Source organism: Thalia democratica, chromosome 7, assembly GCF_965202585.1.
Source record: "Thalia democratica chromosome 7, ktThaDemo2.hap1.1, whole genome shotgun sequence".
Taxonomy (NCBI): Eukaryota; Metazoa; Chordata; class Thaliacea; order Salpida; family Salpidae; genus Thalia; species Thalia democratica.
Genome location: NC_139171.1, coordinates 34,584,966 through 34,609,837, shown reverse-complemented (window position 1 = coordinate 34,609,837; position 24,872 = coordinate 34,584,966). Strand labels below are relative to the sequence as shown.

Here is a 24,872-nt window from a genome sequence, read left to right as displayed (position 1 = left end):
TTTTCACTGACTGCATGAAACAGCCAACATTAAAAAATTACAAATTGATTTTAAAATCTAACAATGTTTATTGTTTGCTTTTTTAAATTCCTTACAACAATCTTTTTTAATGAATTAGGTTGATGACAAGTGGGTATAATTTTAATTCAAACGGTATATGAAAGTTATAACGTAGATATACTGATAAGCGTTAATTTTTACTGTTCAACTATATTTTAAGGATGCAGTTGTCTTGAATAAAAAGTTAACTTAACAAAGAGTTATTTTAAACCACGCTTGAATAGTTCTTACATTATTATATATAAACATTAACTACTCATGCTCCACAAGAGAAACTCAGATGTTTTTATTTTAGAATTTTAAATGTTAAAATAACTTTTTTGTCACTGTTTATGTTATTAAATTCTACTTAACTAACCGTGGTACCGAATTGAGACGTTCTGTTTAGAATTCTTATTTATTTTAATTTAATTGATATTTAATTCTAATTATATTATTCTCATTATATATAAATAAACGAATATTTTATTACTATTGTATTTTTTGTTATTATTAAACACAAGCAAAACAGAGACCAAACATAAAAACAACACAACTATACAAAGAAAATCTTGCATATCTAACACAACTTATTTATACAAATACTAATATGCAACGTATATGAACGTAACTACCAATGAAAATTTTATTACAACGAAGCAACTTTTCCAATGAACAAAGTTTGACTTTTATGTAAAATCATGAACACAAACGGATGATCAACTGTAAAACAGATTGGTGTTCGACAAACTTTTTTACAACGAGGAACCTTCATTAATACTCCAGTTGCTGCAGCAGCTTCAGTTCCTTCTTCACTTGTCTCTACAAAAGCTTTGTGAACTACTTTAGAAACATAAAGTCTACGATCTTGTTGCAGAGCGTCTTTAGACATTGAACTAAAATCTGCGTTTTCCTCATCAAAATCTTCTTTGATTCCCAACGAACACATAGTTTCTTTTAGGTTTGCCTCATGTTCGATTTTGAGTTTTGGTATTTTCAGCAAAATATTTTTTCTTTCAAAACTTTTATCGTCTTTAATGTTTTCAATTGTTTTAAAGTCTAGTTTTTGGATTACATTTTTCAATCGAAATCTTTCATCAGGTAAAATTATCAGCATACTAAAATCTGATTGTTTGTAAGGAATTTTCACACACTTGAACCTTTTTTCAATTAATGGCATATACGGTTAGTAATCATTTTTTGTCATTATTTTATCAGTAGAAGTTTTCTTTTCACTGCAATAGAATGGAGCATCTTTGGTGCTATACGACTTGAACTTTTTCAACCAATCACCTTTGAAGTAGATACAGCTAACTAGAACACACGCAGTATCAGCGAAATTTTCGCTAAATAAATTTTTTACTTTTGCATTGGTACGATTTGCAACCCAACCATTGATTACTGATTTTGATCTGTCTGCATTGTTAATGTAGTCTAAAGACTGCATTTGGCTTTTAAAAGCAGTTTCTATGTCATTTTTGTATTTTGCAATCATCTGAAATGTTTTTGATGGAAAGATAGAGTTAGCAAGCTTGATTTGTAAACCTTCGTAGTTTAAATTGAGCACATCACTTAGCGTTTCAATATTACCAAGAAACAGTTCATCTTCTACAAATCCTAATGCCTTTTCAAGCTGCTGCTTAGTTGTTCCATTAGAGCCTACTAGTAGCATCGACAGAGCAAGCGAAATACTAAGTGGTGAAAAGAAAATGTTCTTATTTTTATCAGTGCTTTCACTAAGCTTGTTAAACAGAGTGGCATCAAACGAGCTTAAATTCATACTAATTATTAGACACCAAACCTTTAATACTGTAGTTTTATTATTGATATAACTCAGTTAAATACTTCTAAAACTTAGCTTATGTTTTACGAATTAATAAAAAGGTTTATTAAAAAAGCTGTTAGATCAATTTCAGCTTATTGTGACAATTAAGTTTTTATTGCTTTCTGGTAGGTTACACGACAATTTATTAATATTTTATAAAGTTTTTGAATGAGCTCCATCTCAAAAAGTAGCCTGAAAATTCAAAGGCATTAAAGTTTTCCTGAAGATTAAATTAATAAAGTTTATAGTTGAATTTTAAATAAATTTTATATTTACTAGTTATAGACATAATTTAATTAGTTTAAAAGCTTATCTTAGCCATACCTCCAAAATTAATTTTAATTGAAAAGAAACAATTCTGTAGGTCTAAACAAAATACGGTGTCATAAAGTTCTGAGAACCACTATCGTTAAACATAATTAGAGAATAATTCCAAATTGTTTCGGTTAGAAATTTCGAAATTTCAAGATTCGTGTACTTCTTTTAAATATTCGACTATTTTGTTTAAGCTATTTTCTATTTTAAAATATTAGGATGCAACAAATTCAGATGTACAACTCGTACAATATGAATAAGATTTTGATGCATATCTTTGTTATTATATTCAAGTTATATAAATGCTTATGAGAGAACTTGATTCAAATCGCTTAGTTATATGTGAAACATAACCATAAAGTAAGCAGTTAAAGTTTTGAAATTTTCAATACTTACCAGATGACACTTTTGGCGCTAATAAGCTACATTTTTTCGATCTGTACATCTTACAGCACGATATGATAGCTAGAACAAAAGTGTTATTTTAATAGTTTATATACCCATTTTAGAAATAAGAACAATTGTTGATAGCGTACACTTTAAAAATATATATGGTTAAGACTTAGTTCTTTGAAACGAATTTATTTTTTGTAGTTCTAGTAGCTGTTTTAATTATAACACACTCGTAGTTCTAGTTTCTTATGATTTTTATGTCCACGGTATCTTTTTTTACACTCTTCTATTTTTTTCTTATAAAAGCTCTAAATATTTCTAGAACACTGTTTAACATTTACACTTGATAATTAAAATTTGAGTATATATATCAAAATTACAGCTTTTAAATAGTAAATCAAATTATAAAACTATTTAAAAGCTTTTTTATATTTGAATTGAAAACAACACTTATAACTAAGCCAACTAACTGTTTAAATAAAAAACTTTAAACTAGTTGATATTAACTTTTTGTGTTTATTAGCTGTTTTTAGAGTATATATAAAATATTCGGAAACATAAATTTTAAATCATTCCTAACCCATTATTTACACAATTTGTTTCAATTTATATTTAAAAGTTAATAATATTTTGTTACAATTTTATCATTTTATACATAAAACTACTAAGGTTTAGTGTTTCATATAAACAAAATTATTTTTTTGACAAGAAAAACTAAATAAGTAAAATATAAAGTCAGACTTTTGGGTGCACGACTATTCAATTTCTGACAACTCAAATAGTTAAAAAAAAATTGAAAGGGTCACAACCAAAAAGTAATGTATATTTATCGATTATATAAAATACAAATGTAGATACTATAAATATCTAAAAGCCGTTTTTTTCTTTCTACAAAACACTAATATTTTTTGAGATATGGCTTAAATAAAGTAAAAACATAGTTATATTTAGTAATTTTAAAGTATCTAAAAAATATAAGATTTCGCAAAAAACAAAAAGAGGCTTGTTGTTTTAATAAGATCTACATATTTATTTTCAAATTTATATAACTTTTTGAGACTATTTAAATATTTTTTTAAGAATTAGAATTGTCTGAATTGTCATGTAACCAGACTTTTAAATGATTAGTTGGATGATATCAAAGGAAAACGTTATTCTAAACCAGGTTTTCCAAAATTTTTGTTTTATAGTGCCCCATTTGAAGAAATAAAAAAAGACATGGCCCCCTCCGCCAAATATTCAAAAACTACCTTTAGTGCGCCTAAAGCCTTTTTTTTAACTCTTAGTCATCAACTTCAGAATTTTTAGTGTCAATTTCAAATTGTGGACTTGTGCCCTCTTCTTTTTACAGCTTATAGCCTCTTAAGTTTCACAATTTTTCCCATATAGTCAAGTGTAACTTTCAAAATTACCCAATAACACGCCTAAAACCTTTTTTTTGCTCTTTAGCATCAATATCTAATGTTTGTAAGTTTGAAAAAATGGCTTCTTAACTACTCCTACCCCCCTTAAAGAAGTTTTTAACTCACTTCGGGAAACGCTGTTTTAATAAATAATGCATTTTGCTCACTATTTTTGTATTAATTATGTGTAATTGTAAAACAAAAGTTCAAGAGATAGATGCATAAAGCGAAAGAAATGTTAGCTATGAATGTTAAACAGCCTTAGATGTAGAGTGAAAGTTTGTTTTTCTACCAATAAGTGATATTTATTTTATTAGAATACATATTGTATAAATTAGGAAAGTAGCTTTTTTATTGAACTTTTTAATAATTGTGTTTAGGTATCAAAAGTTACTAAGCGAAAATCTTTACTCATTTCATAGTTTTTTCCCTCTACTACATTTTTTCTAAAATTTATAAACTTCTAATTTTTTAAATCAAGTACCTTAGTATTTAATCTAGACATTTTTTTTAAAGTTTTGTTTGAATTTTTCCAAATTTATTTTTGTAGTTCATATTTTTAAATAAAATGAAGTTAAATTGTAATGAACAGTTTTATAATGAACGGAGTACTTAAAAAATTGAAGCTAAATTGATTAAGTTTTATTTATTAAAAGTTAAAACTTTGTTTTTAGTTTATTTTAAATAAAGATGTGCAAAGCAAATATTTTATTTACTGCCAGGTTTCAGTGGCTAAAATTGCGACCTTTTAAGTATAAAAAAATAGTAAACTGTAGATAACAATCTTGCTTATCTATAATGTTATTTCAAAACTTATTCACGCATGAAAATCTAAACAAAAAAATAAAACGTTACATATTCGAAAATTCAAGCTTATCAGTGTATAATTAGGTAATACTTGAAAAGGTCGCAATTTTTTGCCACCGAAACCAGGTAGTAAATAAAAAATTTAATTTGCACATCTTTATTTTAAAAAGCTCTTTACATTTCAGTAAATTGAGCATTCTTTTTTAGTTAAGACAAATAACTATATAGCTTACTTTATAAATAATAAGATAAGTTTTTTATATTTTACAAAGACAGTTATACAATATTTTAAAAGAATATTTTATTATAGTATGGTAAGAGATAAAAAACGAAAACACATGAAAATAAGTAAAAATTAAAAACAAATTACAATTAAAGTATTCAACTAAAGACAGCAATTTATGTTGTTAAAAAATATTTTATTTCAGTTTTTACAAGTTTCTGCATAATTTCAAATCAAGTTGAAAAAATTTATCACCGCAGACAAATTTATTAATATCTTTAAACAAATTTTATTACTAGAAATTAAAATAAACTGTCAGGAAAACCTGAATTAGAGTAAAAAAAGAGACTTAAATACTTATAGTGTAAAATATTATATAATAATTGATTTATAAACAAACACATTAAAAATATACATTAAACCAAATTATTTTATTCGAAATTCAAAAACTTTGGTCTGAAAGCACAATTTAACACAAAAAATCAACGTACTTCAAATACCTTCTTAAATTTAATATTATAACACAAAAAAAAATCTTGAAGCACAACACGTCAACTTTTTTTCATCCAATCAACCAGAAGCTTTTTTTTTTCAATCCAGGGACTTTTTTCAGCGCCTCATCATGCGCGGTGGCCCGCGAGGCCTCGGAGGACCCCGCGGCGGTCCGCCTATGAATTTACCCTGGGGTCGCATGTCGTGGTCCATGCGAGGGCGCGGTCCCCTCCAATCTTCGCCGGGCCTGAACATCCCTCTGTCGCCGTCTTGCGGATAATTTTCCTCATGGAACATTCTCGGTCCTCGGTCAAAATCTTGCGGCCCTCTCTTTCTCGGTGGTTCCCCGTCAAACCTCGGACCGCCGTGCCGGGGACGCCCCCTGAAATTGTCCTGGGGGTTGGGTCCGTTGAACTCGGGTCTGGGGCGGTCACCAAACCGCGGCCTTATATTTGGACCCTCCATTTGCCTGTCCATATTCGGCGGCCTGTTCATGGCCGGGCGCGGCGGCGGGTTGTCCATTCTGTTCATGGCTGGGCGGTTCATGTTTTGGGGGCCGCCCCGCATCTCAAATGGCGGCCTGTCCATGTTGTTACGGGGTCCGGGCGGTCCCATATGTCTCGGGCCGGGACCCTGGTGCCTCTGCGGCGGCCCGTGGTTCATCCTGGGTTGCGGCCCGCGCATTCCGGGTCTCGGACCAAAGTTTCCGTGTGGACCGGGGGGTCTCAGCGGCCCTCCTATGTTGCCGGGCGGTCTCGGGGGTCCGTCCATCCTGGGTCCTGGGAACCTGGCGTTGGGGTTGTTAGGGTGCATCATCCTGGGCTGCTCCTGGAAGTTGGGCGCCGGCTCCCTCTGGTGGCGACCCTTTCTCGGGTCGAAGGTGTCCCAGGCGTGCTGGAACTCGCGGGGCACGGGGCGGGCGAAGGGGATTTTTCTTTTGCTCTCCACCTGCTTCAGCAGCATCTGTTTGTGTGAAATGTTTTAAATGAAAAATATACAAGTAGTGCAATTATTACATGTTTTTAGAGGAAAGGTTATTTTTTATCAAAGATAATATTTTTTTAGATATCTAAAACATTACAAATAAGCTTTGGCCTCTTACATTAGATAATTTATTTTATTGTAAGCATTAATGCAAATTCGTGTTTCATACAAAAATAAGTGAATTTCTATTTACAATATAAACTAACATAAAGCTTCGAAAGAGGTCTTTTGTTTAAAGCTTGTAGTCACTTTTTAAAATAAAATTGAAAAAAGGTTCAAAATATATAAAAATACAAAACTTTTTTAGAGTGGAAAATCGTTATTTAAAGTTTAAGCAGTTGACTTCAATCAGAAGAATATTTACAAATTATTTTTATTCGTCGAATATTTATATACCCAATTATAAAGAAAAAAATAATGAAACACTATTACAATTCAATGTTAATTGTTTTATAAATATTTACAATTCTATACTTAATAAACTTTAAACTAATTCCTTTAATTAAATATAAACAAAAACTTGTTAAGTTCAAGATATTTATAACTTATTTGTAAAAAACTTTGAATATATGTCAAGATTATTTATCGATTTTTTTTTTCATACGGTAACAAAACTTAAAACATTAATAAATAGCTATCAAATTACTTTTGTACGTTATTTCTATTATGTTTTGTATAGAAAAAAAAAAGTAGACTCTATAGTTGAAAAACTTTTAAATAATTTATTATTAAGCAATATTTTGTTCACTATGATCTATTAGTTAGAAAACTTTTTTCAGATTAAATAGGTTTTTTTTGTAGAAGAAGAACTATTTTAATGATAATTACTTTTAACAAAATACCGCTTTGTTAAAACTTATAGGAAAAATGGGGATCTTATATATAATAAAGACTTAAAGAAGGAGAAAACTAAAACTTTAATTAAACCAAGCATACGAAATGGTCACAAAAAATTGTTATTATTTTATTTTTTAATCATTTTGTTACATCACGATGTGTTTGTCTTTGTTTTTAGTGTAGTGTATTCTAAGTAATTATTTTTTGAGAATACGGCTGATAGGTGATTTATGTAAGTTATTGAGTAAAGATTAGAGGTAAAAATTGAATATTTTATTTTAAATTTTTAAAAGTTGCTTTGCTATAGTGGTAAATAGTTTTTAGCTCACTCCCAATCTCAACAACAAACTTTTCTTTCAAATTCGAATTTTTCATCGTGCGATTTGAAGCCGAGACCGGGAATCTCGCTTTTGATGTCGTTTTCCTGATTCATTGCAGCTATCGTTTCATCAATGTTTCCTAATCCTGAAAAATTAATTTTGAAAGTTACAAATTTTATATGGATCAAAAGATTGTTTTATTTTAAAATACCCTTAGAACCAGGGGTCGACAAACTGCTGTCCTCAAAGTAAAAATATGCGGCACGCGAGGTACTTTTTAGCTCAAAGTATACCTTTTCAACAATAGTAATAAGAACATATTTTGTGTTAAATACTAACAATCTTTCCTGAGAGTTTTTAAAAACCTTAAAACTATCCTAATTTTTTGATAAAAATCGAAACTGTCTTATGTCCTCCTGAGTTAAAAAAAAAACCCAAAATATCCTGAGTTATCCTGAGTCATTCTAAGAATTTCAAAACGTTATCTTGAGTACATTAAGAGTGTGGCAACCCTAAATATAATTAAATAATTTTGAAACGTATTAAGCAAGTTTTCAGAAAACAAGAATGACCACTAAAAAAAATTGTAAACTGTTCAAAAAACATCTTAAAGATTAAAAAACATATAAAAAATAGTATAAATTAGATTTTTATTTTTGTATTTAAAATATAACCAATTTATACTTGTCTAAGCTTAGTTTTAATATCATGAAGAGCAAAAAATTTTAAAAGAAAAATTAAATCGTGGTAAACAGCATTAGAGATTATAGGTTAAACATTGATTATTTACTTGCTAAAAACTCATTTATCTTTACATTTAAACAATCATTTTAATTTTAAAACTAAAGTCATTAATTTAGTGTTTTTAAATTCGTCAAAGTTTAAACTAAACATTAAAATAACCCAACTTATTGAAGCTCTTTAAATTACTTCAACTTTATTTACATCCTACCTTGTTTTAAGATAAATTTACTAAAAAATAAACGAAAAAAAATGTTTTACTATACTGACCATTTTCTATACCTAAATTAAACATTTTTGCAACATGTTTTAACTCACCACAAAACTAAAGTTTCAACTAATGTCACATCCTAGCTTTAATTTAACGTTGATTTACATTATTAAAAAAAATATTTTGTTAGTCAACTGATTCTTGGTTATGTTTTAATGAAACGTTTTTGCAACGTGTTTTAGCTCACCGGGTATTTCGTCACAATCTTGCGACAGGTCGATGTTTATTGCTTCCGGCTTCAACGCCGTTTTGCTGAAAATTGAAACGTTCTCATCTACGGGGATTACCCTCGCTGGATCTCCCGGTTTGTTGCGAGTCCAGAATTTACTGCAAAAAATAAATGGTTTGACCAATGGTTGGATTATAGACAATTAGAAGCTTACAACTAAATTGTTAATAGTTTGTTAGAGTAACGACTTTTAGTAATTGATCTAAGTCAACTAAAACTATTAAAAAAATTATTGCAACAAAGTGAGAGCAAAAACACTTCAATAAATTTGTTGAGAAATTTTAAAATATGTAAGGTATTGAAATTATTTTACAAAAAAATACTTACAAAAATAAATACTCGCTTTGATAAACGACTTTTTATATATTTCAAAATTACATTCTCTTACAACACAAAGTTATAAGTAATTTCTAAAGTATAAGTTAGTATTATAAAATATAAGTAGTCTTTTATAACCGTAATCTAATACTTAAATACTAAAATTTAATACTTTAATTTACTGTATGCTTTATTGAATTAATTACCATTTTTTAGCATTAAAAAAAGACGAAGTATATAGGAAGAATATTTTGAACAAGTTAATCAAACTTACACGTTTGAAATTTATTACGAAACAGTTAGAATTTATACTTTTATAAATTTGCAAATTAATAATATTTTTTTAAACACTTAAAGTATTGCAAAATTATTGTGTAGTTAAATTCAGTTTTTCTCTAACTTTTAAAAATTCAAAGTAGGAAATTTATTGAAAAATTCTGTGCACACCTGATAATTAATTTTTAATTATAGTAGTTTTAAGGAAAACACAATTCTTATAAAGATTTAATTGTGTTCTCAACAACAGGGTTGCTACATGTTTTTTGTTAATTTCTTCTGGGTTTTCTAAATTTCTTCCAGATTTTTAAAAACCAAGTTTTTGGTCCATTTTTAGTAAAAAATTAAACTTAACTTAGAAAGCTGTCTTAAATGGTATAACGACATTGAAAAGATACAGTAAAGCTACTTTAAATGTGTCTTATAATGAAAAATATTAATGATACAACAATTTTTATCTTTATGATAGACTTTCTGTAAATTAATCGAAATTTTGTTGTTTTACATGTGAAAAAAATGTAAAATTCCAGGTGTTATAAAATTTTTAATTCTAGGTTTTTCTAGTTTTTTTTTTGCCTAATTTGTCAAATTCCAGAGTTTCCATGATTATAGGTTTTTTAGCAACCCTGTAGTAACCAGTACATTAAAACCTGTTAACTACTTTTTAAAACTAAAAAAGCTAAAATTAAACTTATCTTTAAAGCAAATTTATATGGGTAACTATTTCTGTGCACAACAAGTTAACTTACTACAGTTCACAAATGTACACTTAAAAAAAAGTGATATAAGTTATTAACTATTTGTCTAAAAAACACTACACTTTTTTATATAGTCTAAGTAGGAAATTTATTGAAAAAGTAAAACTTAACTAATAAGTCAAACTATTGATAAGGTATTCAAAATTAGTTCATGCAGATCTGTAAATTTTCGTACATATTAACTTTACAACTGCGTAACTCAACATCTGGTGCAACTAACGTGGAATGGTCGTTGGATCCTGACACGAGCACGTGACCTAGCGGATGCCACGCCAAGCTCCATATCAGGTTCTCGTGAGCCGACTCCAATCTGCCCACATCCTGGTCTTCGCTGTACAAATATTAACAATTACATTCATTATTTTAATATTATTTAAATTTTTTTCTAACTATTTAAAAATATACTCAAATACTTTTTATTTGGTAATTCAGCACTGGGTTTAGGACAAAAAGCGTATTTTAATTTTGCATTAGTAGAAAAAACTGAGGTTTCATTTAAATCAAAAATGAAAGGTTTATAGCTATCAATCAAATTAAAAAAAAAGTTTTTTATTTTATTTTAAAAGATTGTTGTGCATTGATTGATGAAGACTATCAAAAATAAATCAACTTCTACAGTTATGATTCAAATCAGGTTCATTATGTTTTAGGGTCGGCAGCCTTATGTAAATTGCGCGCCAATTTTCCTAAGAAAAAATTGTTCGCGGGCCTATTTAGAAAAAAAACCTTTAAGGGCCGCATTTTCTTAAAAAAAATTTCTAGTAATCAGAAGAAAAAATATTTAAGATCAAAAATGTGATAAACTAAGCAGAGCATTAATAAAGAGTTTTTATTGAGTTAAGAGCCTAACTTTAAGTTTTTACTACAAAATATTTAGTTTTGGTTGTTGTAAAAAAATATTAATTTCTGGATGAAAAGGAGCTCGCGGGCCGCAGATTTTGACATTAAAAGCCGCATTTGGCCCGCGGGCCGCAGTTTGCCGACCCCTGTTTTAGTGATTGGCTATTTTAAAAAAAATCGCAATATTGATAATCATGTTAGTAACTTTGGATAGCAACAACGAAAACAGAATTGTACAGACCATATAATTTAAATTAAACAAAAGTATTAGTTGTACACTTTTAGCTTATTTAAGCAGTTACAATCAAAGTTCTCAACTGAATCCAAGGAGATGAAAATGTAAAAAAACTCATTGTAAGACAGTTTGTAATTCTAGCCGGATATTTTCAAAACATTAATAACAAAAGTTTTACTGTTTGTCAAAATCACTAATTTTGGGGATTGAAAAATAACTATTAGGTCTTTTCAAACAAAATGGATAAAATATCATGTTCCCAAAACCCAGATGTAACTTAACTACTGCTTTAATTTTCAATTCGTTAGCTTACTTTTCAGAAAAATTTTCTTACCACTACGTTAAAACTTTTTTTGTTAATTTTATAGCATTATATCATACCATACAACATAATATCAACATACAACTTGGTTGTAGCAAATAGAGAAAGAGTTATAGAAACTAATTATTAAAACGCAATAAAAGTATTAGTTCATAATATAGCAAGAAAATCTCACCCAACTTTCCAGTACATGATGGTTCCTTCAGACCCGCCTGATGCGAACAACTCCTCGTGAATCGGATGCCAAGCCACGCAGAACGCTTCTTTTTTGTGTCCTCTGAACACCTGTGACGAACAAAGATGGTTTAAATTATAAAAAATACTGATATTTTTTTGTACTTATTTAATTAGAATTAAAGTAATAAAATAGATTTTACTCTGTTAAAGAATCAACGTTAAGCAAGGTTTTTAAAACTATTTTCAGTGGAAATTAAATTAAGTTAAGTTACCTGCAAAAATAATATAACAAAGTTATTGATAATTACAACTTAATTCTAAGGCGTTTAACAATATTAATGTACAAGGTATAAAATTGTAATAAACAAACAACATTTTATACCTGCCTTTCTAAATTATAGTACAATTAATAACGTGTCTTAAAATTTCCTTTTAACAAACCATTCAGATATTTTATAGTTAAAAATTAGTTCCAACAATTAGCGCGACGAACAAAACAACTTTACCATGTTTGTCTTAACTCAGCATAAAAACAATCTTGGATCTTACTTGTAATTCTTGTTTGAGGTTTCTTATGTCGTACAGCTTAATTAGATGATCACGTGACGCTGTGAGGAACCAGTTGCCGTTTTTGTTCCACCGAACATCCATCACAGTTCCCTTGTGCGCGTGTCTGTGAATAATAATATTTTTAACATGATTTATTCTGCATTGTTGATGCTCTTAGCAAAGGTTTTTAGTTATAAAAAACTGTTGAAGGTTTCTGAAAAACTCTTAAGTAATTGAATATTAATTAGTATTTTCCCGATTGAATCTTCAGCATATAAAAAATTTTAAATATTACATAAAAATTTTGTGTAATTATTTCAAAACAAAAAAAAAATGTTTAAACATAAAACATAAACAAAACATCTTTTTTACTTTAAAAAAATTGTACAATGTTACAAAAACTAATAGTTTTTTTTGCAAATAATAGTAAGTTACTTAATTTTTTTGAATCGAAGAGATCTAAAATTGAAAAAAAAATAATTTGTTAATCACATATATACAACAATACCAAACATGTTTTAGTACTTCAACAAATAAACAAAATAATAAATAAAATAAAAATATTGTTGTTGCAAGCCTATTTAATCAGTATACTAATGAAATGATAAACATTTAATAAAATAAACAATCAAGTAAACTAACACAGTAGTGAGAGGTTTACCACCTTTTGGATCCCACAGCATGACTGGTTTGTGGAGATCTTTGCTGGATGAAAGGATCATTGCTTTTTGTGGATGCCAGTCAACCTTGAAAAAAATTAATATTTTAGATATCTTGCTACACATTAAGTTTTTTGTCACTATTTTAAATTGCTGCTTAAAAAAGGTTGTTTAAGTTATTACAAAAGTATATAAAACTGTACTATTAGTTTTATTTTTATGATATATTTTTTTAAGTTTTTGTAAAAGATTTAGACCAAAAATAACCTCGTAAATTTAGAAACAAAAGAAGCCATGAAATTTATCTGTTGATTAAAAAACCAAACCACAAAACTAAACTTTAGAAAATAAATTTTTATAAAAACAACATTTTACCTGCTTAACATCGCCACCGTGCCCCCTCATAATCCTTTCTTCTTTCGCGGTGTGAAAATCCCACACTCTGACCGTGCCGTCATCACTGCCCGTGCAAAACTTCTGATCCGTTGGTGAAAACCTGTAACAAAATTTTTAACGTACACGTTTTATTTTGACTGTTAGGTTTCAACACATAAATTTTTAAACACCATATAGTTAACATATCCCTTTACACTTTTTTTGTTCAACTTATAAACAAAAGTCAAGAATTTTTGGTGAATTAATACGCGAGCTCATTTGAACCTTGTTTGTTTAATTAAAGGTCTGAAGTTACTAGAAAACTAATTGTTGTGATAAGCAATTTTAATTTAACTAATTTATGGAACTAATACTTTGAATATTTATAATTTTACCAAAATGTATTTTTTTTGTTAACCCAATTAAATAATGTCAAGCAACTTTTATCAATTTAGAAATATAAGCAAAAATGTTATATTAAACACAACTAGTACTTCGAATAACACAAAAAAAGTTTCAATATTATACTGACGAAATGGATCTGCACGGTTGCTCCTTGTGGGCTTGGAACATTTTAACGGAGTTCATGTTGAGTTGCCAGTACTTGATGTTTCCCATGCTGTCCCCCGACACCAGCCAGTTGTCCTGCTTCGACCAAGCCATCGCCCTCACACTGTTGTCGTGTGCCTGCGAAAAAATATAGTCAATCAAATATATCTTATGCTAGTCTATGAATTTTATGTTTAAAATTAGTAATATTGATTAAAAAAAAAATATCAGATATATAAAGAAGCTATCATAGTTATAATTGTATCAAATTTAATTTTGAATTTAATCGAAAACTTAGATAAAAAAAATTGCGCTCACTTGCAGGATGGTTTCGAAGTTGAACGCGGATCCGTTCCAAAGAGTAAATTCTCCTGAGGCGGATCCAGTCACCAGGCGTCTCCCGTCGGGCGTCCATACCACCTGTTGGGAGAAAACAACAATTAGAAATTTTTTTATTGCATTTAGTTTAAGAAAAATTGTAAAATTTTAAAACTGTAAAAAATAGTTTTCAGATAAAAATGTAGCATAAGTTATAAAAAAGATACTTAGTAATAAACTAGCATGGGTCAGTCAACACAAGTTGTTTTTTAATTGTAGCTGTTTTCAATTTATTTTAATACTTTTAAAGATAATTAGGTACAAAGTTGAAGGTATATGAGTGCACGACTCTTTATATTTACAAAACAGCTAGAAAACTTAAAGAACAAACTTTTCTAATAAAAATATTAAGTATCTGTCATAACATAGTATCACCGATAGGCAATTTGTAATACTTTAGACAACTGTTGAACTTTTTATAAGTTGCCTTCAAAATTGTTTGGTTACAAGGACTGATGTATTTACTAATTTCTAAACTCAAGTGTAAATGAAAACAAACTTATACAAAAAATAAATTTGAACACGTATAAAGCAACAAAAACATTAAAGCAATCTTAACTTAATTTTGGACTTACAGTTATCATCTATGCAAAAAAAAAAAATTTTTTTATGTTAATGACATAGCTACCTCTTTAATTAAAATATCAAATACACTAAATTATTTCTCTAACAATAAACTTTAAGCTTTGAAGAACAAAAATATATTATTATCAACTTTCCAAGATTTTTCCGAGCGATTAGCATTAGTTCATAAACATTATGCATTTTTTCATTGTAAATTAACTTTTACAACGAAAAAATTCCACTTAAAGTTTGTTTTGCTTAGTCTTAACATTTAGGCTGTACATATCTTACAGTTTAAAAAAAGCCTTGGGTTAAAACAAAAGTTCTAAAAACAAATAACATACACAGCAGAAATATACAATTCTATTAAAAAATTACAAACGAACCTTGAACACGGGGCATTTGTTCTTGTTGGTGGCAGACCTGACGAACCTGGTGCACACCGAAGACACGGGATTGCTTCTGTAAGCGAGCGCCGCCTGCAGTTCAAGCGCGTACGACTGGTCCGGAAGAAGCTTCGGAACATCAAACTGTACCCGCTGGTACCTCCTTCTCTGCAATGTAACATTTTATTTTCTACGTTGCTCACATTACTTGACGGTAAATGGAACCGTGGGCATTAAAATCACACGAAATTATTTTTTTTTTGCTAGAGAGTTATTCTATCTTGGTTAAATCAAACATTACTTTTTTGGAGGTACATGCCGAAAATTAAAACTTAGAATAAAAAAGGGTTAATTGATGATAAAGGGTGCAAACATAAAGTACATGATAATTTTACAAAGATATGTTAATTGCAACACAACGTTATTATGAGGCTTTTTGGTTGTAGCATATTAACTGATACGCTAAAGTATGCTTTTTATAAGTAATTAGCTATATGCATGTTATAATGATATTTAAGTTGTTAATTACTTAATACTTCTAAATATACTAGATTTCAGACCTTGTTCATTTTTATTACTTTTTATTCTTATTTTTTTCAAGTGTATAATACTTCTTGGTCATCTAACTTTTACTCAAAACAGGCATTATATACAAACACTTTTTTTTACAACGAAGTTTTTCCATTTTTTAAATGAAACTGAAACTGATTAAAATGGTTTTTAAACATATTAAACATAAAACTTTTATTAAATAACGAGGATTTAAAAGGCTGAACTTGATGCAACCAATAAAAACCTAGAAAATTAGAGATTCAGAAAATATATTTTCTATTTGACTTTAAAAAAATATACTATAATAAACACGCATATTTTAACTTAATTCAAAATATAATTACTCGTAAAATAGTATATTAATAATAACCTATCACTTCGATACATACCAATGTTTAAACTAATTTATTAAGAAAAAATTATTATAAAAAATCCACAACAAACTTCAACGTATAGGACGCAGCTGGACGTCCAGTCGATGACCTTCCTTCCCGCCTTTTTCTTCGGATCTTCCTCCTCTCCGTTTCCCGCCTGATCCGCATGAACGACCTTCACTCCCGCCTCGTTGTTGATCACCTTGAACGACGACTGCTGCTTGAGAAAGTTCGGCTGGAACACGTACGGTGTGTAGTTGCGGCTGTTTCAATTTTTCATGTGAGAGTGTGGTTAGAATTTAGTGGCAAATTGAATTGCCTTTTTTGAGTGTTGGTTGTGTGCTGATTTTACGAAGATGTTTGAGATTCTTTCAAAAAATGAGTGTAGTTTCGTCTGTTCAGTGAAAATTTAGCAAACTGTGTTGTAACTTATAAGTGTTTATTGTTGACTGATTTTGTAAGAATGATAAACTTTATTTTGAATACAAGTTATAATTGAGGTTATTTGAAAAAAAAACTAATATAACAATTTAATGTTGTTTGAAATTAGTATTAGTGTGCTTAAAGTTTTTATAAAATCTAAAAGATGTTGTTCATATGTATTTAAAAAAAACAACAAAGAAAAAATTATACAATAAGAAAGTTTGTTGTTCTTAAAAACTTATTTAGTACTTAAATACTTTTAAAACTAGTTAATTAAAAAAATATAACTTTATCTAAAATTCAAGCTAAATTTGATTTCTAAATGATACTACTGTACAAATGTGCTATTAATATTTGAACCAAATACTTCTTTTAATTTAAAGAAAATTCAAGGCTTGAATCTTCTAAGCTAACAAGTAAATAAATTTTAGATTTCACACTGATGTGATTTCTGTCCTGGCTTAAAAAAGCCTAAACCATGAGAAATTTATGTTTATACTAAATTAATAGTTCATATAGTTTTAGTTTGTTAAAAAATCATATGTGACTTTAAACCTCTTTATTTTGAGTTATAGACTTAAATATTTATAAAAAAAAAACTATTTAAATACATACTATATTTACAACATTACTACATGTTTTGTATTATACCAATGGCAACGTGTCAAAATTGCACAAATTATATTTTTTAATTCAAAAATTTATAACAAAACTATTAAGCTTTGAAAGTAATTTACAACAACTTTATACTTGTTCTATAATTTTTTTATAAAACATTTACTATCATTATTAAAAAAATAGAGAAACTAGTTTTTTACCTTGGCATGGTTTAATACAAATACTAAATGTTTTTACACACGTATACTCGTATTTAACAAAAAATGTTCTTTTATTACTCGTTTTTAAACGAACTTGGTTAGTTTGAAAATAATCTTAATGTTAGTAAAAAACATTCAATAACAATGTAAAAAAAATTTTGAAAAACTATGCTGTACAGTTTATCAAAATTATTAATGTTCAGCAATTTCAAAAACTTTTTAGTATAAATTATAATGAAGTAAAGTTTTGAAAACAAATTGAAGAAAAAATATACGTAAATCTTTACTGTCTTGTAACTGACTAATCTTAATTTACTAGTTTTTAATTGAACTAATAAGCCTTAATTCGTTCATTGAATTTATATTGTTGTTTTTAAAATAATCAAGTTTGTTTTTATCGTACTTACTCAGAACAATTATAAGAAAATATAACACCATTAGCTTTAAAATAACTACTACGCTAAAGTTATCTAAAATTAAGTGTTTCAGTAATTTAACTTGCTAGTTTATCATGTTTCAAGTAAAAATATGAACAACTTTATAAACGAAGTAGTTTAGTATGTACCTACGGCAACAAACTTTAAGTACAACATAAAATTATTTTAAAGTTTTAACAAACTGTAAAAAACTAAGCAAAAATACTTTGACAACTAATTTTTTAAACTTACTGAGCTTAATCACGAAACTCTTTTGTGTTAACTATTTATTTAGTAATATACTTTTTCACAAAAATTTTAAAAGACTTAGCGCTTAACGTATAATTTAAAAATTACTTAATTTATTAAATGTAATATAGTATTTTTTTAAACGCTCAAGAATTATTATAGAATTACTAAAATTTTGGGTTTTAACTTCTAGGAGACAATAACTAGTAAGGAAGTGAAAAAGTAATCAACCAGTAAAGAGGACAATAAAAAGTTTTTAAATTTCTGCGAAGAGGGTAATTAGGAAATGAGTTTGGAAAACACTAATTTGAATACTAATAAAAATGTCATGATTTTAAAAAATTAAACTTATAAAAACACAATCCATATCATAGGAATTAATAATGAATTATATTTATGATAACATTTTTGTTAGCGACTAGATTTAAGAAAAAACAATTTTTTTTAGACTTAATACACACATAGTTTGCTGTCATTTCTAACTTTTACAACTCTTAATTTTTTTCATTTTTAACTCGAATGTACATTTCTAACTTTTATTTTTTTTAACTCGTATATTTCGAATGTATAACCTACATTTTCAACTTACAAATAGTATAGTTATTGAAGAAAAAAGTATTACATGAGATTCAAAATATGATAAAGTTTTAAGGGGCAACACATCAAAAATCATTTAACTTTAAAGAAAAAAAAAGTTAATTAAGGTTTAATTAATAACATTATGATGGTAAGAAATATTATATACAAAAATAAAAAAAAATCATATTTACTCAAAATAGCCAATTTTAAATAAGTTCTTTTAGCTATACAAAAAATATTATTAAGAAAGATAACTTAAAATAACTAATGAATACTATAATATGAATTGTCGTCAAAAAATTTAAATTTAATAACTGTTTAATGCATTAGTAATCATTTGTTAAAACCATAAAACTATTTTGAGGTGTTGATTTTTAAACGTACATGTTCGAAATAACTTTGTTAAAAGCGTGAATACAGAAATACATTGAGTTTAAAAGTTACCCCTTTTTTTAAAAGTGAAAGTTATAACTTTTTAAGTTATATAAGTCAAAACTTGAAATGGCCGACTTCAAAAATTAAAAATGAATTTGAAAGAACGGAAATTAATTATACACAATGAAAAACTTTTTTAACGACAGAAATTTCAAAGGCTTAACTACTCTAAAATCGTAAGTTTATAGAAACCAGTTTACAATATTTGGTATTGTAGTTTATTAAATCAAACAAGTTATTAAACTATTATTTGATAAAGATATATGGTATGAATTTATAAAGAAAGAATATGATCAATTGTATGAAAAACTAACTAACTTGGGAATTATAAATAACATTAACATTTAATTCACCATAAATTTGTGTTTTAAAAACAAAATTTTTTTCCAACACAAATTAGAAAATATCACACATGAATAACTAGCTTACTGTTATTTATAAACCCGTAAAGAATCTTTAAATAGAAGTTTATTATAAATTATAATAAGAAGTTTCATTAATAAAGCCTTAGGGGAGTCCAACTTTTTTTTTTGCAAAATTTACATGGGCTTTTATTTGAAATTTAGAGTATTTACTATAAAATAGTTTTATTACAACAAAAAAAAACAATTAACTTTTGAAATATAAACAGTTTTGTAAAAAAATCCGTTACAACCGTATGGAACAAAAAAACTCAAGGCCAACTTTCTTTAAAAGCTATTTTCTCCTTTAATTTCAAAGCAATTTACTTTAAACTTTCAGGAAATCTTCTTTTTAATATTACGAACAACTGTAAGAAGCAGATTTTTGAAATATATAATTCAATAAAACTATGACTGAAGTTAAAAAATCATTATTTTTGATTGTAAAAAAATATACACATTTTTTTTTTTAAGTTGTATAAAATTCATAAAAGAAATAGACTCGGAAAATTTAAAAACAATTGCTCAAAAACTGAAGGAGGAGATAGATTTTAAGTGAAATAGCCTATATTCGCCTTTTTGTTTGCGCCTCCCATAAAGAAACTATTGAACTCTCTATTTTCCGTCGCTAAAATCTCAAAAGTTAATTTTAGTTTTAAAAAACAAATAGTAGTTTAGTATCTTATGTAAAAAACAAGACTAAATTTTTAAAAAGTGATTTACTCCCTATGGCCTAAATCAAAAAAGGTCTTTTTTTTTAATTGATTTTATGTTGCAGGAAATTTTACAAGTTTCTTAATTTGAAGGCTAAATATTTATACTTTGTTTTAAATGCATGTATTCTTTTAGTTTCATTGATATAATACTACGGTTAAGCAAATTTATATTATTCAACTAATTGCTGATATATATAATCCTTATGAACTACTTTAATAAAAAAAAACCTTTGTTTTTAGAATTGAGAAAATTTACATACATTAAAAATAAATATAAACTAAGTTGTAAATTTAGTATTTAAAAATCACATCAAAATTACAAGCGGCTAAAAAAATGTCTTTTAAGATTCAATGAGTCTTTTTGACAATTTAAATGTTTACTCGAGCTATTTATAAGTACAACTATGACATAAAATATTATTTTTATTTTAAAAAATAAATAATGTATTGAAAACTTTGCATATGATACTTATTTTATATGACTAAAAGTATAGAATATTTCATTTATTTTATACTTTTATAAGATACTAGGTAGTTTGTACACCTACCTATATGAAAAGATTTAAGGTTTTTATTTTACAATAATTTAGTAATTACAATAACTTTACTTTAAATATAGAGTTAGTTAAAGCATATTTAATATGTTTTCCATAATAAATTTTTGAATTCTACTTCCAAAAAGTTTATTTATTTAAAATATTTACCCATAAAACTCATCAATTTAACTTAAATAACTTTATTCATTTAGATATGAATACTTTTGTAAGTTAAAAATAAACTAAATATTACACAAAACTTTCTTATTGTATAGGGTAAACACAACTTTAATTTGCTACCAATATATTTTTACTTAAAACTCAATAAACAGCATATAATTATTTTAATTAAAACCAATTACAAATGACTATAAATAAGAATATTAAGAATATGAATAAATTGACAAATAAAATGACAATTAGAACAAACTCAACATATGTTGATATGTTTTAATACTTATACAGGGTTGACAAAAGTTTTACATAAATTTCTTCCAGTTTTTCAAAAACAAGTTTTTTGGTTTGTTTTAGTACAAAAGTAAACTTTAGGTAAAAAAAACTACAATGTATAACACTATTGAACAGATTCTGCAAAGCTACTTTAACTTTATTTTTTAAAGAAAAATTTTTATATGATACAAAAAAATTTTGACATAGATTTTTCGTATTTAATTGAAACTTCGTTACTTAACATGTAATAAATGCTTAAAACTTTAGTTTTTTTGCCTAAATTGTCAATTTCCAGGTTCTTTAGCAACCATGATTTTACCTATACATTTTTTTTATGTACTTACAGAATATAATTCGACATTTTACTTTTAGGTAACTAATTATAGTACAATAAATTAATTTAGATCAACTAAAACTAACAAATTTATATATAAAAAATGGTATATGATACAAAACAACAAGATAAAATTTTATTCTTAATGAAGTAGTCTTATTGTGGTCACAAGTTAAACCTCTCAAAATTTTTAATCAAAGTAAATTTTATAAATATTGGTGTTTAATGTGGTAACTAAAACAACTTTAAACAATTTTTCAACCAGTATATTTAACTTGATACTAAAAATAATTTTTGTCTGATTTTAGCAAAATAATCCTATTTAAAATTTATATTGTTTACACAAAATCTTAAAACACAAACACTAAAGATATTTTTTATTACATCGTATATACTCACTTTATTTTGAATTCTTCTAATTTTTAAACTGAGAAAAAGATTTAAGTGAATTTAATTTAACTTATATAAAACTTCTTTTTAAAATTTACAGAAAACAAAACTTTGAGGACAATTAACTGTACAATAACAAAAGCTGTAAAAACTTATACAACATAAACTTTATTTAAATATTAAAGAATATTATTATTTTTAACTAACATATTTAGTACAATTATAGGAGAAATATAAAACTCCTTTATTAAAATATTTAGTAATTTTATATACCAAGTTAATATTTATTAAACTTCTAGTATACTACAAAACAACTCTAGGATATAATAAAAAGTAAAGAAATTAATCACAACAACCTCAAAAATGCACCAAGTTCAATAGAATGATCTAAATTATGTCACATAGTCCGTATTTAAAATCAAGTTTGTTACTTTTCAGTAGAAATTTATTTGTATTTAATAATGTATAAAACTAAATTCCTTTTACCCGGGTTGCCAAAAGTTTTAGAATAATTTTTCAGTTTTTCTGAATTTCTTCCAGGTTTTTAAAAGAAAATATAAGTTTTTTATCTCCACTTTTAGTACAAAATTAAGTTAAAAATCCTTCTTAAATAGTATGAAAATATTAAAAAATTAGTGCAATGCTACTTTAAATGTGTTTTGTATTATTATGTTTCTAAATGATTAAAATTGACTTGTATAACATAAATTTTTTTGTATTTTACCAAAATTTCATCATTTTTTATGCACAAATGTTTATAATTCTCGATTAATTTAGGTTTTTTAGTGACTTTGATCAAAATTTCAGCTTTTCCAAGATTTTTTTTTCAAAATTTTCAAATTCCAGGTTTTTTTTTTGCAACCCTGGTTTACAAATAAAATTTTATCATTTGTTCTTTCTATTTGTTAATACTTACTACTTACATACAATTCTTTTAGAAAAGGATGTACAGAAAAATCAACTACATGTTAATTTTCTATTAAAATCAGTATCTTAACGTTAACATTTAAAACAGTTTAATTCTTTTCATAAATACTTTCTGATTTAAAATCTAATAAAATCTTTCACAGCGAAACAAGTAAACTAACTTAAAAAACCCTAAAACTTTAATAGGGTTAAAAAGATCTTTAAAACTTAATTAGAAAGAGTTGGCACATTGTCATACAAGCAAGCTTTAAGATTTTATTTGATTATTTGAAAAACTATACTTAAACAACACTATTTTGTTTAGTAAATTTCACAAAAAAAAAAAAAGAACCACAAAAACCTACAATATTAATTTAATTTTTTCTCTAGGTCATCATAGCTAAAAATACAATCTTGTCATAAATATTACTTGTTATAGTTAATATCACTTATAAAACTGCTGAGAAATTATTAATAACTTTTATAAGTCTTCAACTAAGAAAGCATTTGGTCCACCTTGAGTTAGTCTTATTTTATAGATGTTTATTTACTTTTCAAATATTTTTAAAACTTGTAAAATGCAAAGTTGTATAAAATATTAATGATTTTTCTATATGTCAAGTTTACCTTAGACGTAATTTAAAACCTTAATCATAAAACTTAACTTAATCATTTAAACAAAAATCCTGAAAATTTTGAGTTACTTGAAAAATTTAAGAAGATTTAAATTATAGCTCAGGTTTTTTTAAATGGTCCTTCACGCATTTGCTTAATAAACTACACAAAACAGACTATTAAATAAATTTAATTAAAAAGAACTTTAATTTCTATAAAAATTACTTATTTTTAGTCTTAACCAAACTTGAACAAAAAAAAAAAGAGTTATTAATAACAGAAATGGACTAAATGCAAAACTATTTAAAAAGTTAATTTATATTCGAATACTGAAAACTTATATGAAAATAATTTTTTAGAAAATACTTTAATGGTTACAAAAATTTAAGAAATAAGTTATGATACGTACAGGATTTTTTTAGTCTGATGATAAATTAGTTAAGTTATGAAAGAAATAGGTTAAGTTAGTAAATAATTTTTAACTACCTATAACTTTTATACAACATTTAGATGAAACAAGAACAGTGCTCGCAAGACTAAATTAAGTAACTAGATTACTAAAAGTTTTAAATACTACTTTTTAACAACTTCATAAAGATTATGCTGCTTGATTTTAAATTTGTTGAACAGAAAAATTGTACAGATAATAATACATAAACTTGTAGCCATAAGTAATCTTCAATTATTAATAAATTTATTTTTGAATAAGAAAATTAAAATTTCAGTATTAAGTTAAAAGTAATGTAATTCTTAAAAATCTTACTTATAAAAACGTTAATTTAATGTCATTTAACCAAATAAAAAAAAACTCTTAGGATAAGCAGGCTTTTTTGCTGCAATTTATTGCGTGTTTAAAAAAATTTTATTATGAATACAGTTTAAATTAAAATCACAGTTGTACAAATAAATAGCTACAAGATAAAAAATTCAATTTCTGCATTTGATTACTGACATTTGTTCAACTTATCACTTTGTTGAAATTATACCTGTACAAAAGCAGATTAATGAGATCTGATGTTTGAAAATATTGTTTAACAGGCAGTAGTTTTTAATTGAAATTTTAAAAACAATACACAGAATTCTGTGAATTACTATGTACTGAATAGTTTTGATTAATTTTTTATCTATTAGCATGTTTTATTTAAACAACTATTTAAAAGTTGCAACAATTCAAAAGTTGTAAAAAAGGTGCTCATGCGGAAATTTTAAAAACTACTGTCTTATTTTATCCTAGTACAATATATAATGTAACAATTCAAATGTTAATATACCTCTGATACTTATTGACATAATTTTGTTGTTGAGGGGGCAATGGCATTATGGGAGGTTTCGCTTGAATTTGTGTCTCCATATTTATACTTCACACTTGCTCTTATTAAATACCACACAACTTTTCTTTTCGATTTATATTTT

General features: G+C 26.5%; 1 protein-coding gene and 1 pseudogene across 1 annotated transcript; both read right to left on the bottom strand.

Moving 5' to 3' along the window:
• Positions 1–1,225: 1,225 nt before the first annotated feature.
• LOC145841294 (leukocyte elastase inhibitor pseudogene) lies at positions 1,226–1,819 on the bottom strand (annotated as a pseudogene).
• Positions 1,820–5,359: 3,540 nt separating this feature from the next.
• On the bottom strand, positions 5,360–24,868 carry LOC145841733 (pre-mRNA 3' end processing protein WDR33-like). Its single transcript, XM_082949086.1, has 13 exons — positions 24,731–24,868; positions 16,262–16,454; positions 15,266–15,433; positions 14,256–14,357; positions 13,921–14,075; positions 13,389–13,509; positions 12,997–13,100; positions 12,355–12,478; positions 11,804–11,913; positions 10,452–10,562; positions 8,838–8,977; positions 7,668–7,783; positions 5,360–6,460 (listed from the first exon to the last, which is right to left on the bottom strand). Exons 1-13 carry the CDS (start codon positions 24,808–24,810, stop codon positions 5,615–5,617), a joined length of 2,370 nt encoding a protein of 789 aa, XP_082805212.1. The 5' UTR covers positions 24,811–24,868; the 3' UTR covers positions 5,360–5,614.
• Between the last annotated feature and the right edge of the window lie 4 nt (positions 24,869–24,872).